Below are 16,359 nucleotides of genomic sequence, written 5' to 3' on the forward strand. Positions count from 1 at the left end.
ATGCTGACAAACTGCTCTCTAACTCCCTCCTGCCCCAGAGCTGGGGACCCCAGGGGAAAATCCACCACTGGGGTGGCTGGGGAAGAAGAAGGGCTGCCGGAGGAGGAGCAGGCTCTGAAGGGTTAACGGGGAGTGTTTGCAGCCTGTCCCTTGTCACCAAGGAGAAGGGAACAGCACTTGGGAAGGAAACAAAACACCCACTGCCCAGGAGGGTGATTTTCTTTCCCCACGCTGCATTACAGCCCTTAGACCCCGAGAAAGGCTCCCAGCAGCGGGAGGACGGCGTCACTGTCCCGGGTGGCAGAGAGCAAGCGGCACCGGGTGAGTGTGGCTGCTGGGGAGGTGGGCTGGGGACACGGCCCGGGGCAGCTTCCCACGTCCCCATCACCCATGTCTCCATCGCTCCTTTCCCTCGACCTCCTCCCAGTCTTATGGCAAAATGTTGGGGCCGCCGGGCACCGTGGTGCGGAGCATCCGTCCCTACCAGTCCAGCGAGCAGTACCTCTACGCCATGAAGGAGGACTTGGCCGAGTGGCTGAAGGAGCTGTACGACCTGGACATCGAGGTGGGCACTTTTGTGGAGGTGCTGGAGACGGGGGCCGTGCTCTGCTCCCACGCCAACAACGTCACCCACGTGGCCGAGGAGTTCGCCCGCTCCTGCCCCGACGCGGCCCGCCACCTCCGCCTGCCCACCGCCGGCGTTGCCTGCAACCTCGCAGCGCAGCCAGGCACCTTCCAGGCCAGGGACAATATCTCCAACTTCATCCAGTGGTGCAGGAAGGAGATGGATATTAAAGGTAAGATACCAGGCTCCAGCTGCCCTGCGTCCCCGTGTGCAATTCCCCTCCAGCTGCTCCTGGCATCACCCCGGGACTTTTCCCATGTGTCCTCCAAAGCCAGTGCCACCCCAGCGCTGGGCAGCACCATGCGCACGCATCCTCGAGCTGGGATTTCTTGCACAAGTTCCTCTGGGCTCGGCAGCAGCTTTGCAGGGTGCTGCCACTCGGCGGGCGTGTTTGCTTGGGTGCAAATATGCGCTGGAGGGGTGGAAATGGAAAGGGTGTATGCTGCAGTATGGCCCTGCCATGCATGGCATGATCCTGGCTGTAAGGATGTCAGAAGCAGTCCTGGCTCTGAGCAAAGGGTCTGTCACCCTGTCCACACCACCAGTGGATGCGTGGGAAGGGCATGGAGTGACACGTCCTCAGCACACCCAGCCACTGGGTTTTGTGGCTTTGGGATGCCATGAAACGTATGGCAATGCCTTTGCATGTAGATGCCCAAGGGGAAGGCTCTTCCTCTGTTAATTTATCCCAACTCTTATCGGACCCAACCATATTCCTAGCGGGATGGCTCCAGGGAATAACATCCCTTTGGATGGGTTTTGACTCCACCTGTGCCCCCCTCCCCGTCCCCTTTGTCCCCATCCCCATGTGCCTGCCCTGCCCCAGACGTCCTGATGTTCGAGACGGAGGACCTGGTGCTGAGGAAGAACGAGAAGAACTTCGTGCTGTGCCTGCTGGAGCTGGCGCGCCGCGCTGCCCGCTTCGGCATGCGCGCCCCGACTCTGGTGCAGATGGAGGAGGAGATTGAGGAGGAGATCCGTCAGGAGCTGGACCTGCCGCCTGCAGACACCCCCCTGCTCCGGCCCCCCCGGAAACCACGGGACCTCCACAACCTCGACCAGATGGTACGGAGGGGCATGGAGCGAGATGGAGATGGGGATGGGGATGGAGGTGGAGATGATGGAGATAGGGATGGCCGCCCCAGGACCTTTCCCAGGAGCCCTGGTGAGGACCCATCCCTGCTGCCCACAGGTCCAGCACCTGGTGAGCCGCTGTACCTGCCCCGTCCAGTTCCCCATGATCAAGATATCCGAAGGGAAATACCGCGTGGGCGACTCTGACACCCTCATCTTTGTTCGGGTGAGTCTGCTTCACCCTGTGTTTTTGGAGCACAGGCACCAGGAATCCTGCTCTGCTGCCACGAATCTTCTTCCATAATCCATTCCCCAAATGGGGCCAACGTGGGGTTTTTGACTGTTATCCCCAAAGCAGGGAAGCTCAGCCCTGTAGTACATGTTTGCATGGCTGTAACCATCCATGTCTGTGGGTTAAAACTTGCCATCCCATGCCAAGCCAGAGCCAGGTCTTACCCAGCAGTGGGAACGCTGGGATGCTCCGTCCCTGCCTGGGTCCGTCCCTAAGCCTGGCCTTCCCAAAGGGCTCAGCACATGACAGTAGAGGGGGTTTTTCCAAAAAAACCCCACTCTCCTCGGAGTGATGAAATATTCCTGTCGGGGTGGCAGTGGAAGCTGAGACCATCCTGCCTCAGTGGTGCTGAGCCGGGGATGAAGCTGTTCCTTTGGGAGACCTGGTGGCACTTAGGGCAAGCCCATGGCTCTCTAAGCCCGGTTCTGCACGGTACCTCCCGGCTACTGAAAAAGAGGTGGGGGTCCCAGGGGTGCATCTCACGCACCTCTCCGGACCTCACGGCACACGGCATCCCGTGCAGATCCTGCGGGAGCACGTCATGGTGCGGGTCGGGGGCGGCTGGGACACGCTGGAGCACTACCTGGACAAGCACGACCCGTGTCGCTGCACCTCGCTCTGTGAGTCCCGGCGTCCCCAAACCCCGTGGCTCTGCCCCACGCCTGGGGTGAGGGGTGTGGGGGGGGGTTCTGTCGTGGGTCTTGCTGCTTCTGGGGCCGTTTGTGGGAGTGGGAGGTTTTGTTACCTTGATGCCTCGTTGGCTTTGCTGGGGAATGTCTGGTTTTGGGGACTCTCTTTGGCTTTGGTGGCCACTAGAGGTCACGGCAGACTTTTGGATGGAGCCAGACCCCAAAAGCCCCTTTGCAGGGAGCACCGGTTTGCACCCGCATCCCCAGGAGGCTGGATGTTGAGCAGCAGCTGGGTGGGTTGCGTTCGTGGGTGGGTGCAATGGCCAAGGGTGCTGAGCCTCCAGCTCCCGTTCTCCCCACAGCTCACAAACAAGCCTGGAAAACCAGGAGCCCCCAGCAGCAAGTGCAGCATGAGATCTGGCTGTGCCCGACCTCGAAGGCAGCCGCCCGTGGCCAGCCCCAGCCCACGCTGCTGGTCAGCCGCTCGCAGAGTCCCCTGCCTCCAGTCGCTTGGGGGTCCCGTGTCACCCCCGGCCCCCGGTCCCCTGCCACCCCTTCGCCGGAGGGCTCGGGTCACCCACCGGGTGCCAGCCCTCGCCGGGAGCCAGCGCAGCTCCGGGGGGTCCCTTCAGGCAGGTAAGCGATGTAGAGATGCTTCGTGCCCCAAACCGCCTGGTTTCAGAATAGGTTTTCTCACATCCCTGAATTATTTTATCCCTCCCTTACGGAGGTGCCCAGCAGCCGGCTGGATGGAGGGGGGACGCAGCAGCTCCCGGGCCCTTCTCCGCTCTCGCTTCTTGCAGGACACGGGAGCCACCGGCTGCCACTTTGGGGAGGCAGCCACCACCGTCCAGGTCACCCGCTCGACCCAGCTCCCTCGGCCGTGGGGCGATGTGCCGGGCACCCACTCCTTCCCGCCTGGCCCCAGGCACACGGGACAGCGTGGGGGTCCCCAACGCGCCGTGTGGGAGCACCCCGGGAAAAACCCTTGCGGCACCGGCACGGGGCAGGTCCATGGCATCCAGCGCCAGGCTGACATCTCGAAAAAGCACCCAGCAAGGAGGCAAATCTTCTGTGGCAGCTGCCATGCCCCAAGAAGGGGGGGTCCCTGCTGCGGCAACACCCCGCGCCCCCAGCCCCATCAAGGTTCGTGCCCCCGTCCTGCACCAGGATGCCCGCGGAGACTCACAGAGCCAGAAAAGCCCGCGGGAAGGGAGCCAGGGAGCTCTTGGCCGGGGCCAACCGCCCTCACCCCGAAATTCCTCCAGCCAGCCTCTGAAACAGGACGGCAGCGTTAAATCCCCCATCAAAGCCAGCCCGGTGGTCTGCCGGCCCCCCAGCCCTCCGGTTCATTTTGCAGACGGGTGCAAAGTCTGTGATGCTGGGGGGGGTCCCCAGGGAACCCAGCAGTGCCACCCAGCCCCGAGCCCAAGGGCTGGGGGTGCTGAGGGACCTGGGGTGCCAGCGGACAAACCCGGGGGAGCCTGTGGCCCCAGTGGAGGGAACGAGGGTCTCCGGGGATGCTGGGGACACGTGCAGCCCCCCGGCTACGGCAAGGTGGTGGAGGAGCTCTCCCGTGGGAGGCAACCCCTGCGCCCCGTGGGGCTGGGGAACTGGGTCCCCAAAACAACCCCGCAAGCCACCCCGCAGCCCACCGCCCTCCCGGCTGGGGGGGATGCGGAGGTGCCGGGAGCAGGGGGTCAGACCCCACGGGGACCCAGGGCCAGCAACGTCCCCAAGCCCCGGCGGTGCCTGAAGAAACCTGAACGCGTGCCCTCCATCTACAAGCTGAAGCTGCGGCCCAAGGCTCGTCCCCGGCGGGACCACAGGCCGGGCAAACGCCCCTCGCGTATCCCCACCCCGCTGGGGCAGCGCCCACCAGCCCCCCGGGGCCAGCATCACCCCTCGGGACCCCCCCGGCACCCCCAGCCCAGTGGCACCCGCTCTGGGGCCAAGCCCTCGCTGGCCGACAGCGGTGCCTGGCTGACCGAGGATGATGAGGAGGCGTGGGTCTGACCCCCCCCAGTCCCGAGTTTTGGTGGGGACGGACCCCCTCCCTCATCCGAAGGTGGGAGCGATGCTGAGGCCGGAGCTGCGGTGCTGGAGGTCAGCGTGGGCAGCGCGATGGATTTGGTCCCAGGCAACCCGGGGGGGGTGTCGTCCCCTTCTTGCTCTTTGGAGCTGCACCCCCTCTTTCCCCGTGGGGTTTTTTTTTTTTTTTGGACTGGTAATTCTCCTCCTAAACAGGTGCTCTTGTACTGGTTTGGGTGGGAAAATCCAGCCCCAAATGGAGAGAATGGGGCACTTTCTGCAGGGAAGAAGGGGTGTAGCCAGCCCCTACGGTGACCCCTAAAGCGGGGACACCGTGTACCTGGCATCCAAGTGTGCAAACCATCTCGTACCTCAGTCTTCCCCATCTGTACAATGGGCCTAATGATGCTCGTGTCTTACAGCACCAAGAGCCTTCATGAGTGTTTGAGTCTCTCAGGTTGGGGGGGGGGGGTCACAGGAGGTGACCCTTGCTGAGCTCCGTGGGCTTCCTTATGGGTGAAGGTGGGAGACGCGGGGGGGTTGGTGGTCACCTCGGCGGTGATGGTCGGGGTGATGGCTGTCACCGAGGCTCGCTGCTGGCACCGCCGTACTCCAGAGCCTGCAGCCATGGCCCCAGCAATGTTGTTTGTGCAATAGAGATACACCAAAGCTCTTCCCTTCCGGCATCTTTTCTGCGTGGGTAGGGAGGGAGAGAGGATGATCCTGATGGGGGGGGTCACGGCCGATGAAGGGGATTCATGCCGCTGGTCTGCTGTCTGTGTGTACAGCAAACATCCCTCCGAAAGCCCCCCGGGGGCCAGAAGAGCCCCGTTTTCCAAAAAAGTGTGAAGCCAGACCCACACCCCTGCAGAGGAGCGGGAAGGGCGAGCACCGGTGCCCTGGGGATGCAAAACCTACTTGCAAAAAAATACTCCTTTTGCAGGGGAGAAACAAATTCCCCCACCCTGGACCACTGCCTCTCACAGAAGGACTGCGAGAGCGGCAGCGGGGCGGCGAGAAATCGGGTGCCACGGGCAAAGAGCAGCAAAGCGGGTACAGAACAAGGGGGGACAGACCTGATTTTTAATTCGATTTCAAAGAAGGGGGTGCAGGGCGTTACAGGCGGTGTAGACACCTCGGGAATCTCCGACAAGAAGTCCAGGGGAGGAAAGGAAAGCCAAGTCCAGGCAACCGGGACACTCACCGGGGCAGGAGGAGGAGGAGGAGAGGGAAGCATTCTTGCCAGGACTGGACTGAACCCAGGCATCGCCTCCTGCAGCACCATGCGCGGGGAGGGGGGGGGACAGGAACCCAGCGCTGCCCTGGGGACAGCGGTGGGGACAACCTCAGCCTCTCCCAGGCTCAGGAGCAGGTTATTTTTTAGCAGGACCAGGGTGGCATCGGGCGAGCGGTAACACTTTGTACTAAGGGTGTGAGCAGGGGCAAGGCGCGGGTCGCTTGTAGCTGCTGCTGTGCTCCTGGCTGCTCTGATCCCCGCGAGCCTGGCCACGCCGGACCTCCCTGCCTCGGTTTCCCTGCCTGCACCCGGTGGGTACCACCACCTACCCCCCTCCTGGGCTCTTGGGAAAGTAGCTCTTTGTAGCCCTCATTTTCTCGGGAGCTGGGAAATGCTGTCAAAGCAGTGAGAGTTATCATTACTAATATAACTTTCTCTGTCTATAAAGTACAATAGAATATAACAATTATATTTATAACCTTTTTTTTTTCTCCAAAATACTAAATAGATGCTATAAAAACCTGTAACTAATTGTGCTATAAACTGCAGGCTACAGGGTTATAACAAACAATGTATTGGCTTAGTCGTTGATATGTATACATCGGAGCACTTTATAAATGCTTTATTATTAGCATTTACCAAGGAGTTTCCTTCTCAAACAATTTGGAGGGATAAAGCTAGCCAGAGACCGATAACGTGGACTTACACGTGTTAATAAATCCTGATGAGATGAGGTCGGGGCGACCGGTGGCGAAGCCCCGTAGGTTTGCCGTGAAGGCGAGGGATGATGATGGGTGCCACTGCCCTTCCCCAGCCCAGGCTCTCACAGCCACCTGAGATGGACCCATGTCCCCCCCATCACTTTTTCTCCTTTTTTTTTTTTTTTTTGGAGCAAGGGGAATGGGGTTTGGTTCTCAAAGCGGCTGCTGGGGTTGGGAAGGGAGGAGCAGGGTCACCCCCAACCCTGCGGCATTGGGGCTGCAGGGCAGCGCACGGCCCCGGCGGCAGGGATGGGGCGGTGAAACGCACCGTGCCGGAGCTCAGCTGGACCTACTCTTAATAGAAAGTGTTACCGAGAGCACAGCGGTGCTTCTGTGAGATGGAAACCTGGCCGCGGGGGAAAGAGATGGGGCTGGCGTCCTTTTGCTTTACTGCCCAGAGCGATGCTGAATACCTGCATTGCCTTGTTACAGCAGAAATCACCGAGGTGGTTTTGCCGGAGGATGGACCGGCCTCAGATCCTGCCTCGGATGGCATTTCCCCGTGTCCCACAGGGAGCAGCCAAGAAAGAAGAACCCCAACCCCCTCGGCCTCTTGCTCACCCCTCGCCGGCACACCGCCCCAACGCCATTTCCTAACAGGGACTGCACTTTGCCACCCACCCTGCAGGACAAGACGCAGGTGAGCTGCAAGTCTGGTGTAAAAACAAGCTGAAAGATTAAAAAATAATAATAAAAAAAAATATGGGGGGGCTCACTTTCCTATTAGGGCTATGAAGAAAAAAAAAAAAAAAAAAAAAAGGAATGCAAGTGGAATTGCAACTCCAGCTCCCTATTGCTTTGGAGGCTGCCTTTGCGCTGCCACCATCTCATGTGGACGGAGGCAAGCGTCGCTGTGGGAAAGCTCGGCGCGGGTTGGACCCATCTCACGGCACCGCTGGTGGGGTGCGATGGCATGGGGGGGGGGCTGCCTGCCTGCCCGGGGGACGCCGGGGGTTTGGGTCAGAGCCGTGCAAAGCCGGTCGCCCGCTGAGCCCGGGATGCGAGGTAGCGGAGGGGTGACCTGCCTGGCAAGGAGTGTTTTGAGATTATTTGGTGTTCGACAGGCTGGTGGGGGAGGAGAAGCCTTCCTTGGCTGAACCGGGGAAGAAGGGGGACTCTAAAGCCCTGGGAAAGCAGCGCCCGGCACCCCAGGGGATGTAAGGGGCAGGATGGGGGCTTTATTTTTTTTTTTCCCCCCTTTCTTGCTTTCATCCAGAAATTCCACTTGGAAATCTGACCCAGCCGAGCCAGAAAAGAGCCCGTGTAACCCGGCTTCTTGCCAGAGGCTGCTCTGCCCTCCGAGGGGAGAAACCTCAGCTCCGCAGGGAGGAAAACGGGACTTCCATCTCCACCGTGCCCCAGGGATGGAGTCACCCCCGGCTCATCGGGACACAAGCGCTGGGCAATTTCCTTCCAGGGGGGCAGGTGATGGCAGGCAGCGGCAAGCGTTGCCCCCGCGATGCCGGGGCAGGAGCCGGCAGGGACAGACCCGACAGCCAACCTCTGGGCACCAGCTGAGGCATCTCCTCCACTCCTCCCCAGGGCCACGGCAGCGTTTCAGGCACGGCAGAGACACTAAACCCCCAGGACAGTTTTGGCCCCGAGCGCTGGAGGCTCAGGGAGGGCTCGGGGGTTTAGCCGAAGTCCTCCCTCACCTCTTGCTACCCTCCAGGAACCACGCTGCCCATCCGCTCCGACCCACCAGTGGCCACCGCATCACCCTGCCCAGCACCGCCCGAGGCGCGCCGTCCCCCAAATGTCACCGTGGGGTGCCAGCGCCGGTGGGGAAGCAAACCTCGAGGTGCCTCCGGCACAGCTCCCACCGCGGCATCACCCTCCCAGAGAACGGCCCGGGGCGAGGGGGGTCCGTCGGGGCAGGGGGGGGCTCACATGATGGTGCATCGGTTCCTGCGCAGGGCACCCTGGAAGCGGATGGTGGTGTGGACGTGCTTGCAGCGGGCGCAGCCCACGCTCTTCAGGAGCTCGCTGAAGAGCAGCAGGATGTGCCAGTTGTACTTGGCCGAGCACTCGATGTAGCCGCACTTCCACGTCTTCTTCACCAGGTTGGAGACGTTCCAGCGCGGGATCACCCGGCCCCGCTGCAGGTCCCGCTTGTTGCCCACGATGATGATGGGCGTCTCCGAAGTGCCGATGACCCTGGGGAGGGGGTGGTGGTGAGGGAGGACGGAAGGGGACGGGGCACAGCGTGACAACCGACCGACTCGTCCCAAACTAGCTCTTGGCTTTGGCTTGCCAAGAGGGATGTGCCTCCTCTTGGCCTGTCCCCTTGTCCCTCTTCGTGGCCAGCCACCCACCGTGCCCACCCCAGTTGCTTTCCCAGGGATGGCTGCCCTCGCCCATGGGGGGGTACCTGCCCGGGGTCCTGCTCCTTCTCCTGCCCCTGGGTCCAGTTTTGCTTTTGCTGTTGGGCTCCCAGCCCTGCAAAGGGGCTTTGTCCCAGTCTGTAATATCTCATCTCCGATGGCAAGAGCAGGGGAGCGCTGGGGCGAGCCGTACGGCCCTGCCGGCAGCCCCAGGGGGATGTACCCTCTGGCAAAGTGGTCCCTACCTCGTTTCCAGGATCTGCTGGCGGATGGTTTTGATGTACTCGAAGCTGTCAAAGCAACAGATGTCATAGACCAGGATGTAGGCATGGACGCTCCGGAGCCCCCTGCAACACACGTCCGCCCACTCCTGCAAGGTGCAGAGAGGGATCAATCCTGGCTCAGCCCCGTCGCCGTGCCCGGGGGATGCCCTCCCTGCACTGCTTCGCGGCTGGGCACGTCAAGGAGGCTGCTACGCCGGCAGGTAGCAAGGGGTAAGACAAGCTCTCCGGCCCTGACACCCAGCACCGATCTCACCTCTGCTCTGCCCTGACCCGTCCCTGCGATAGCTGCGTTGGTCCCCCGCAGCCCTTCAGTCATCCCCCCATCTCTGGAGATCCTTTATCCCCCTCGTTAATCCAGAGGAGAGATAACGGGATTTGTCAGCCCCAATTCCTCTCTCCAGCGAGGATTACAGCCTGCCTAATGCACAGCCGCCCAGAGGTGAGCCGGGAGCGGGGCTGATATCCCCCCGCCCTGGATGTAAAAGCTTCATCCTCCAGAGCTGCTAATTAGATGTGTTAATTAGTAATGCACCCTGGGCAGGGCAGGTGAAGAGGATGTTGAGGGGGGCTGGGGATGATGGAGCAGCAGGTCCGTGGGTAAGAGGGGGAAGGTGAGGGCAGGGCTGTTTGGAGGGGACATGGGGACAGGAAAGGAGCAGCCGCCGCTTGGGAGTGGGATCTGCGAGAGCAGAATCAGGAGCCAGAGCAGAGGCAGTCAAGGGTGGCCTCTCCACAGGCAGAATTTGGAGCTGTAAGAAATACCTGTTGTTAGGAAAGCTTTGGGTTTCCAGGAATAACAGGATTATTTTTTTTTCCATGCTATAGGAGTGAAAATCTGCCCCGCTTCCAGCCACTTTCCCAGCCCAGCAGTGGTACCGGGAATGACAGCCCATGCAGACAGCACCACAAACTCTCCTGAACACCGCTGGAGAGGAGAAAGATGCACCAAGGAGAAAAGGCATCACTTGTCCCTGAGCAAACCTCTTCAGTACGATGAATCATCCCTTTCTGAGTTTATCATTGGAATGAGGCAAAACGAGAAGACCTAGGACCAAAGGGAACTGGGGAAAGGAAAGTTTTGAGGTGCAGGTTGGTCTCCATCGCAGACCACGGCACGGGAAGGAGCTGGGAGCGAGCGGCATGACACAGCCCCTCTCCTGTCCACCGAGGAGAGGAGGTGATGTGTAGCTCCTCGGTATCAAAGAGATGCAGACAGATGAAGCGGCAGTGTCTCAGGTTACTCTGAGTCCTGATACGCCTGGGAGATTAACAAATTGCAGCTATTTCACCACGCTGGGGTGCAGCTTGCTCCGGCGCCGTGACGTTGGGATGGTTTTCCCCGTTCAGGGCAGGTTTCCCGGGATGCTCGGGGCTGGAGGAGGATCGCACTGCGCATCCCGCCTGGCCCTGTGTGGGAGCGGGATGTCGGGGAGCCACCGGCTCCTGCTCCTCTCCCAGGACATCACCGCAGGGATGCTGCTCCGGAGCACGGAGCAGAGCCCAGCGATGCTCCCCAGCAGACAGAGCCGTATCCCCCACTCTGGTCCTTTCCTTTCCCCTCGGAGCCATCCCTCTGACCACCCTTTCTTCCCTGGAAACCTCCATCTGTTCCCACCAGCCGCCTCCTCTTGAGCGCAGCAAGGCAGGGAGTTAATTGAGTATGTTAGCATCGGCTGCTGTGTCAATAAATTACCCTTTGCTATTTCGGGCTGTCTCTCGCATTGACCTTTCGTTCCCTGCACACACCGATTAATTTTTAAACTTCCTCCTCGCCCCCAGAGTGCTCACTTCACCTCCTGCCCAACGGCACAGGGGAAACTTGGAGCACTACAAGGCCCCTATAACCCTGTCCCTGTCTGGCAGGGGAGCAATATAATTCTATTGATTAAAAATAGAAGAGAGCCCAGCTCCCGCGGAGGTGCTCCACCAGTAGCCTTGCCCTCCGGCGCGGCTGCAGCCACGGCTGGGCATCTCCAGCTCCTTTCCCCACAGCGGTGGCACAAGTTGTGCCCCTGGGATGGGGCTATGGCACGAGCTTAAAATCCTCTTTTTCCCCACTAAATGCACCAAAGGGGTCGGCGCTGGTGGCAAAACTTTCCAACCCCACGCTGCGCTTTGGGGCTGTTTTGGAAGCACGTGAGAGTGCTGGGGGTTTGAGGAGGAGTTGGTGGGCTCAGCACTCCAGGGACAAATCCAGGCAATGCTGGGGGGTGACGGCCACCCCGGGTGGGGACGAGCGGTCCCGCTCCTCTGCCTGGCTCAGGCAGTGGGTGCATCGGGGTCTGGGTCTCCAGGAATGCGTGGTTTTCACCTGAATGCTCTGGCCACGCTCCCCCAGCCCTTTGCTGGCGCCGGCTCTGACAACTGTGGAACTGGATCCCAGTGCTCCAGGATCCGCCACCAGCTGGACGGGGCCGTGGGCATGCCATGGTCCTTGGAGTGGGACGCTGTCCTTCCTGCGTTTGCTGTCATTTTAGGTGAAAAAGCTTTAAAAGCCACTTTATCCCGGGCCGGCTCAGCCAGTAGCCATGAGGATGCGAGCCCTCGCACCGGCTTTTAGCAAGCAAACCCCGACATGGAGGGAGAAGCGTCCCCCGAAGAGGAGGAACCGGGACCCCGCAGTGCCATACAGCGAAACCCCACGGACGTCACCGGAGACCCCCGCAACGTGGAGGTCCCATCGCACCGAGCCGGGTGCACCCCTACCTGCAGGGTGTTGACGGGGAAGGCGGTGATGGGGGGGAAGTCCATGATCTGCAGGTCGTGGACGTGGCCGTTCATGACGACGGCGGGCAGGTAGACGCGGCGGGCCGTGGTGGGCACGCAGACCTCGCTGAACTCGTTGTAGAGGAACTGCCGGACTATGGCACTCTTGCCCACGCCCTGGGCTCCCAGCACGGCGATCTTGAACGTTGCCACCATGCCGCCGCGCGCCGGCCGCTGCCCTGGTGCTGCCCCTGCGGTGCCGAGGCTGCATATTCCCGCGCAGGGGGCCTCAGCCCCATTCAGGATGCATTTCCCCTCCGGGACAGCCCGTCACTGCAAGGCCAAGGAGAAGCTGGTCAGATCCTAGAAATACCTTGGCAGACCCCACTATTGCTTCAGGTGAGATTTTTTCCAAGCAGGAGCTCATGGAAAAGGGTTATATGTGTCCTCAGGGAGCAGGAGCATCCCCCAGGGCTGGGCAACGTCCTCAGCGGGGTCCTCGGCACTGCGAGACCTCAGGGTCCCCCTCAGAGGGTCTCACCCTGCAGAACCAAGGAGAGCCAGGATTTGAGCGAGTTTTATCCCAGGAGGGTTCTCACAGGCACATTCAGCCCTTTCCGTACCACAGCAAGGAAACCTCCGGGAAAGGGTCTGTCTGCAGCTCGGGGTTTGCCCAGCTCCGGCAGCAGCGGGGTCCTGGGCTGTGCTGGGGACTTGTCCCATAGCGCCCACGGGGACCGTCACCAGCTGCTCCATCCCGATGCTGCCCCAAGCCGGGAATCCATCTTCTCTCCGCTTGGACAGCCAGAATTGCCTTTTGCTGGGGCGGGGGGGGGGGGAATTACTCTGCGCCTGCGAGCGACATCTTTAATGTTTAATTTCAGGCTTTGAGCGGTTTGGCAATTAACTTGATGGAGGCTAATTTCCGAGCCAGCTGATGGGGTGAGCCCACAAGCTGCTGGCACACGTGCTGAGGCCGGAGGTGCCCCGGGGCAGGGCCACGTGCGCAGGGGTACACGGGGTGATAACCCACACACGAGGATGCAGCAGCTGAGTCTCAGGAGTCCAAATGCCAGCTGGCACCCAGTTCCCAACCAGGGACTGAGATGGCAACAGCAAGGGTGAGGCACCGGGTCCCACTTTCGCTTGCTCCCATCGCTAGGAAGCGGCTTGTGCTTTATCCTGAAGTGTGGATGGATGTTTTTACTCATTTGTGATGCTCTGGTCTGTTTTCCCTGAAAACCATCCCCAAAGCACAGGGCAGTGGTCCCTGAGCTGGCAGGAGGAGACAGGTTCAAACCATCCTGTCCTGCCTGTTTGATGGAGGTTATTTGCCCCGGGGAGAGCCCGGCGGTGGAGGTTCTTGCTGCTGGGTGCCGGGGAGGCTGAGCCTCCCGCGGTCCCCCAAGCTGGGCCATGGCTCACACCATCCTCGCAGGCAGGGCCTGATCCAGCCCCAGGGCAGCAGGGTGGGTTTGTGCCCAGGGCTGGGGACCACAGCACGTTGTGGTGCTGGGACCATCCCCTGGGGTGCTGACTGTACTCTCGGGGACCCCAGTCCCAGCAGTGGGAGCGTTTCCGCGGCACATGCAGGGAAAGCGGGGGGATGCGGGACCCCCCAGACGCAGCCCCGCCGGGGGCCTTTCTCCACCAGCAGAAAGCACTGTCATTGCAAGTCCCGGGGGGCCACTCTGCTGCAGGGACAACCCCGTCCCCTCAACCCGTTCCTCCTCGCAGAAGCAACCCCAGCTCCTCTGCGGGGCCGGTGGGTGACGGAGGGACACAGCGAGAGACCCAGCACCCACAGGGCTGCCCTGAACTGCGGAGCGGGCTGAGCCCTGCCGTACCACCCCAAAACCCAAACCAGGGCCCACGTAGGGGGAAAGCCGGCTTCGTGGGCCCCAAAAAGCAGGGCTCGCACCCCAAAGCATCAGAGGGCTCCCGGCCCCACGAGCATCTCCCGCCAGCGTGCCACCGTGGGAAACTGAGGCGCAGCGGGGGGGGACGCAAACCGGGGCGGCCCCGCGGGATGGTGGCGGAGCGGGGGAGCAGCCGGGGGGGCCCCAGAGGCTCAGCACAAGGCCGAGCTCGGCGGGTTGCAGGGCCGGCCGGGGGTTCGCGGAGCGCTCCCGGGAAGGATGGTGCCCCGGTCCCCGCCGCCACCGGGGGCAACCGGAGGAGCGAGCCCTGACCCCCCCGGCGGGGCGAAGGCGGCGGCAGCACCCCCCACCCCGCACCCCCCACCCCGCATCCCGACCCTCCCGGCTCTCGCCGCGGCGGGCAGCGCAGCATCCCCGGTACCGGGATGGGGATGCTGGGGCTGGAGAAGGTCGGGGGGGGGGGACGACAACACCCCCCCCCCCATCCTCCCCCCCGCCGGCCGGGGCAGCACCGGCGCTCAACTTTCGCTGGGGACCCCCCCTCTTCCCACCCCCCCCCCCCCCTCCGGGCCGTGCCCAGCAGCAACTTTGCCCCCCTCCTCTATTCCCGGTGCCCCCCCCCCCCCCCCCGCCCCGTACCTTGCAGCGGCGGCCCGGGCCGGCGGTGCCCCGGCGGGCGGCGGAGCCATGCGGCGAGCCCGGTGCGGGGCGGGCGGCCCCGCTGCAGAGCCCCGGTCCGGCCCGGCCCGGTCCCCGCCCGGCTCGGTGTTACCGAGGGGGGTACCGGGCGGGGAGGGCGGCCGTCGTTGGGTCGTAAAACCCGGCCGGGGTACGGGGAGGGGGGGGCTGGAGGAGCGGGGAGAGGCAGGGGGAGGTAGGCAGAGCCCGGGGAGAACGGGGAGGGGGGGGGACGGGAATGGAGGCAGTGCCCGGGGAAGGGGGGGGGGATGCAGGGAATGCCCGGGTGGAGAGGCAGGCAGTGCCTGGAGAGGGAGGCAGGCGATGTTCAGGCAGGGATGCAGGCAGTGCCCGGGGAGGGAAGGAGGTTTTGCCCAGGCGGGGATGCAGGGGATGCCCGGGGAGGGATGCAGGCAGCGCCCGGGAAAGGAGGCAGGGAATACCCAGACCCAGTCGCAGGAAGCCGGGAGGGACAAGCCGGGAGGGACACCGGCTTCTCCCGGGGCTCTGGGGAGGTGCCGATGGGAAAAGACCCTCCCATGTGTCGTCGTCCCCCCCCCCCCCGCAGTGTGCTGGGTGCCACACCAGCACCCCTTCCCTCCCTGGCACCCAGCAGCATCCGTGCCCTCCTGCCCACCCCACCCCCTGAGGCCAGACTCCTTTTGGGGGAGAAGGGGAGGACCCCCCCCCGGGAGCCTTTCCCTCCTCTGACACTGCTGCTCCGTACGCTCTTGGGCACATCACTTCACCCCCCCTTGCTGTGCCAGCCCCTGGTTCAGCTGGCAGGGCTGGGGGTTTCTCTGTGCCCGCTATCACCGGGGGGCTGCTCTCAGGCCAGGGTGGTGCCAGGCCCCACTAAGGGAGGGACATTTCTGTTGCAGCGGCTGCATTTTTGGGATATCTCACACCAAGCATTTACCTTGCGGGCCAGAGAGCGAGGAAGATGGCGGTGGCACCTCCAGGGAGCGTGGTCCAGGCCCCCGCGACACGCTGCCGATGGCCTCCCCGCACCTCTCCGCTCCTCGAAGCAAACCCCGAACCCCGCTCCAGCTCACCGTGACACCGGGGAGCACCGGGGTGTCTCCGTGGGTCTGGCTGTGACCACACAGGCTTGGCTGAGCCTGAACGCCGGCCACGGCACGGCCGGGCTCCCTCCAGCCTCGTCAGCACCTTTGGCCAGGAAAAACATCGTCTCCAGGGGCTCCTCTCCAGGATGAGGAGGTGGTGCAAGGGGGAATATATTGCCATAGCTTTCCTGGGGGAAAGAGGGACGGCAGACACAGTCCCATGGCTCGGGGGGATAAGGGCAGCTGGCAAAACACAGGACAGCCTTGGTGCCACTCTGCACCGAGGCTGGGGCTGAGGCAAAGGGAGTCAGAGCCCCCTTTCCGTGTCTCACATTACACCCAGGCTTTCAGACATTTGGAGCTTATTTTCCTGCACAGCTGCCTGATACTCACAGCTAGGGAAATATTTACGTGTCCCTGGGGGTTATTACCAGCCCTAGATGCTGCTCTTCTTCCACAGCCCCCCGGCTCCGGTTCCCCGCATCGCCATAAAGCAGCCCTGAGCTCTGAAATATTTCTGGGAGAGGGCAGGGAGCGCGGCTGCATGTGAACTCGCCTGCACAATTCAGGCTCCAGCCTCGGGGCTATTTTTAGCAGTTCCCTCCGAGATGCTCTTCACTTGCAGTTTTATTTGTGAAATTTAATATACGAGGGAGGGGGGAGGGGAGCGGGGCTGGATCCTGGCACGTCCCCGTTGGCTGGGAAGCTTATCCCAGTCTCAGTGACAGGAGACCGACGCAAACCTAAAATCATCCGTCAAAGAGCTCCCGT

General features: G+C 62.3%; 2 protein-coding genes across 4 annotated transcripts; one reads left to right on the top strand and one right to left on the bottom strand.

Moving 5' to 3' along the window:
* The first annotated feature begins 348 nt into the window (after window positions 1–348).
* GAS2L2 (growth arrest specific 2 like 2) lies at window positions 349–5,096 on the top strand. The gene is made up of 6 exons (XM_075033348.1): window positions 349–797; window positions 1,452–1,690; window positions 1,818–1,925; window positions 2,515–2,611; window positions 2,983–3,256; window positions 3,424–5,096. Exons 1-6 carry the CDS (start codon window positions 440–442, stop codon window positions 4,634–4,636), a joined length of 2,289 nt encoding a protein of 762 aa, XP_074889449.1. The 5' UTR covers window positions 349–439; the 3' UTR covers window positions 4,637–5,096.
* A 1,615-nt stretch (window positions 5,097–6,711) lies between these two features.
* RASL10B (RAS like family 10 member B) lies at window positions 6,712–15,948 on the bottom strand. Of its 3 annotated transcripts, none has more exons than XM_075032549.1 (4): window positions 15,441–15,948; window positions 11,964–12,296; window positions 9,219–9,343; window positions 6,712–8,806 (listed from the first exon to the last, which is right to left on the bottom strand). In XM_075032549.1, exons 2-4 carry the CDS (start codon window positions 12,177–12,179, stop codon window positions 8,536–8,538), a joined length of 612 nt encoding a protein of 203 aa, XP_074888650.1. In that variant the 5' UTR covers window positions 12,180–12,296; window positions 15,441–15,948; the 3' UTR covers window positions 6,712–8,535. The 3 variants fall into 3 exon arrangements, with proteins under 3 accessions (XP_074888650.1, XP_074888651.1, XP_074888648.1); XM_075032550.1 differs by lacking the exon at window positions 15,441–15,948 and adding an exon at window positions 14,483–14,576 and having other exon boundaries at window positions 9,219–9,263; XM_075032547.1 differs by lacking the exon at window positions 15,441–15,948 and adding an exon at window positions 14,483–14,576.
* Window positions 15,949–16,359: the final 411 nt, after the last annotated feature.

The sequence above is a fragment of the Buteo buteo genome, chromosome 7 (assembly GCF_964188355.1).
Source record: "Buteo buteo chromosome 7, bButBut1.hap1.1, whole genome shotgun sequence".
NCBI lineage: Eukaryota > Metazoa > Chordata > Aves > Accipitriformes > Accipitridae > Buteo > Buteo buteo.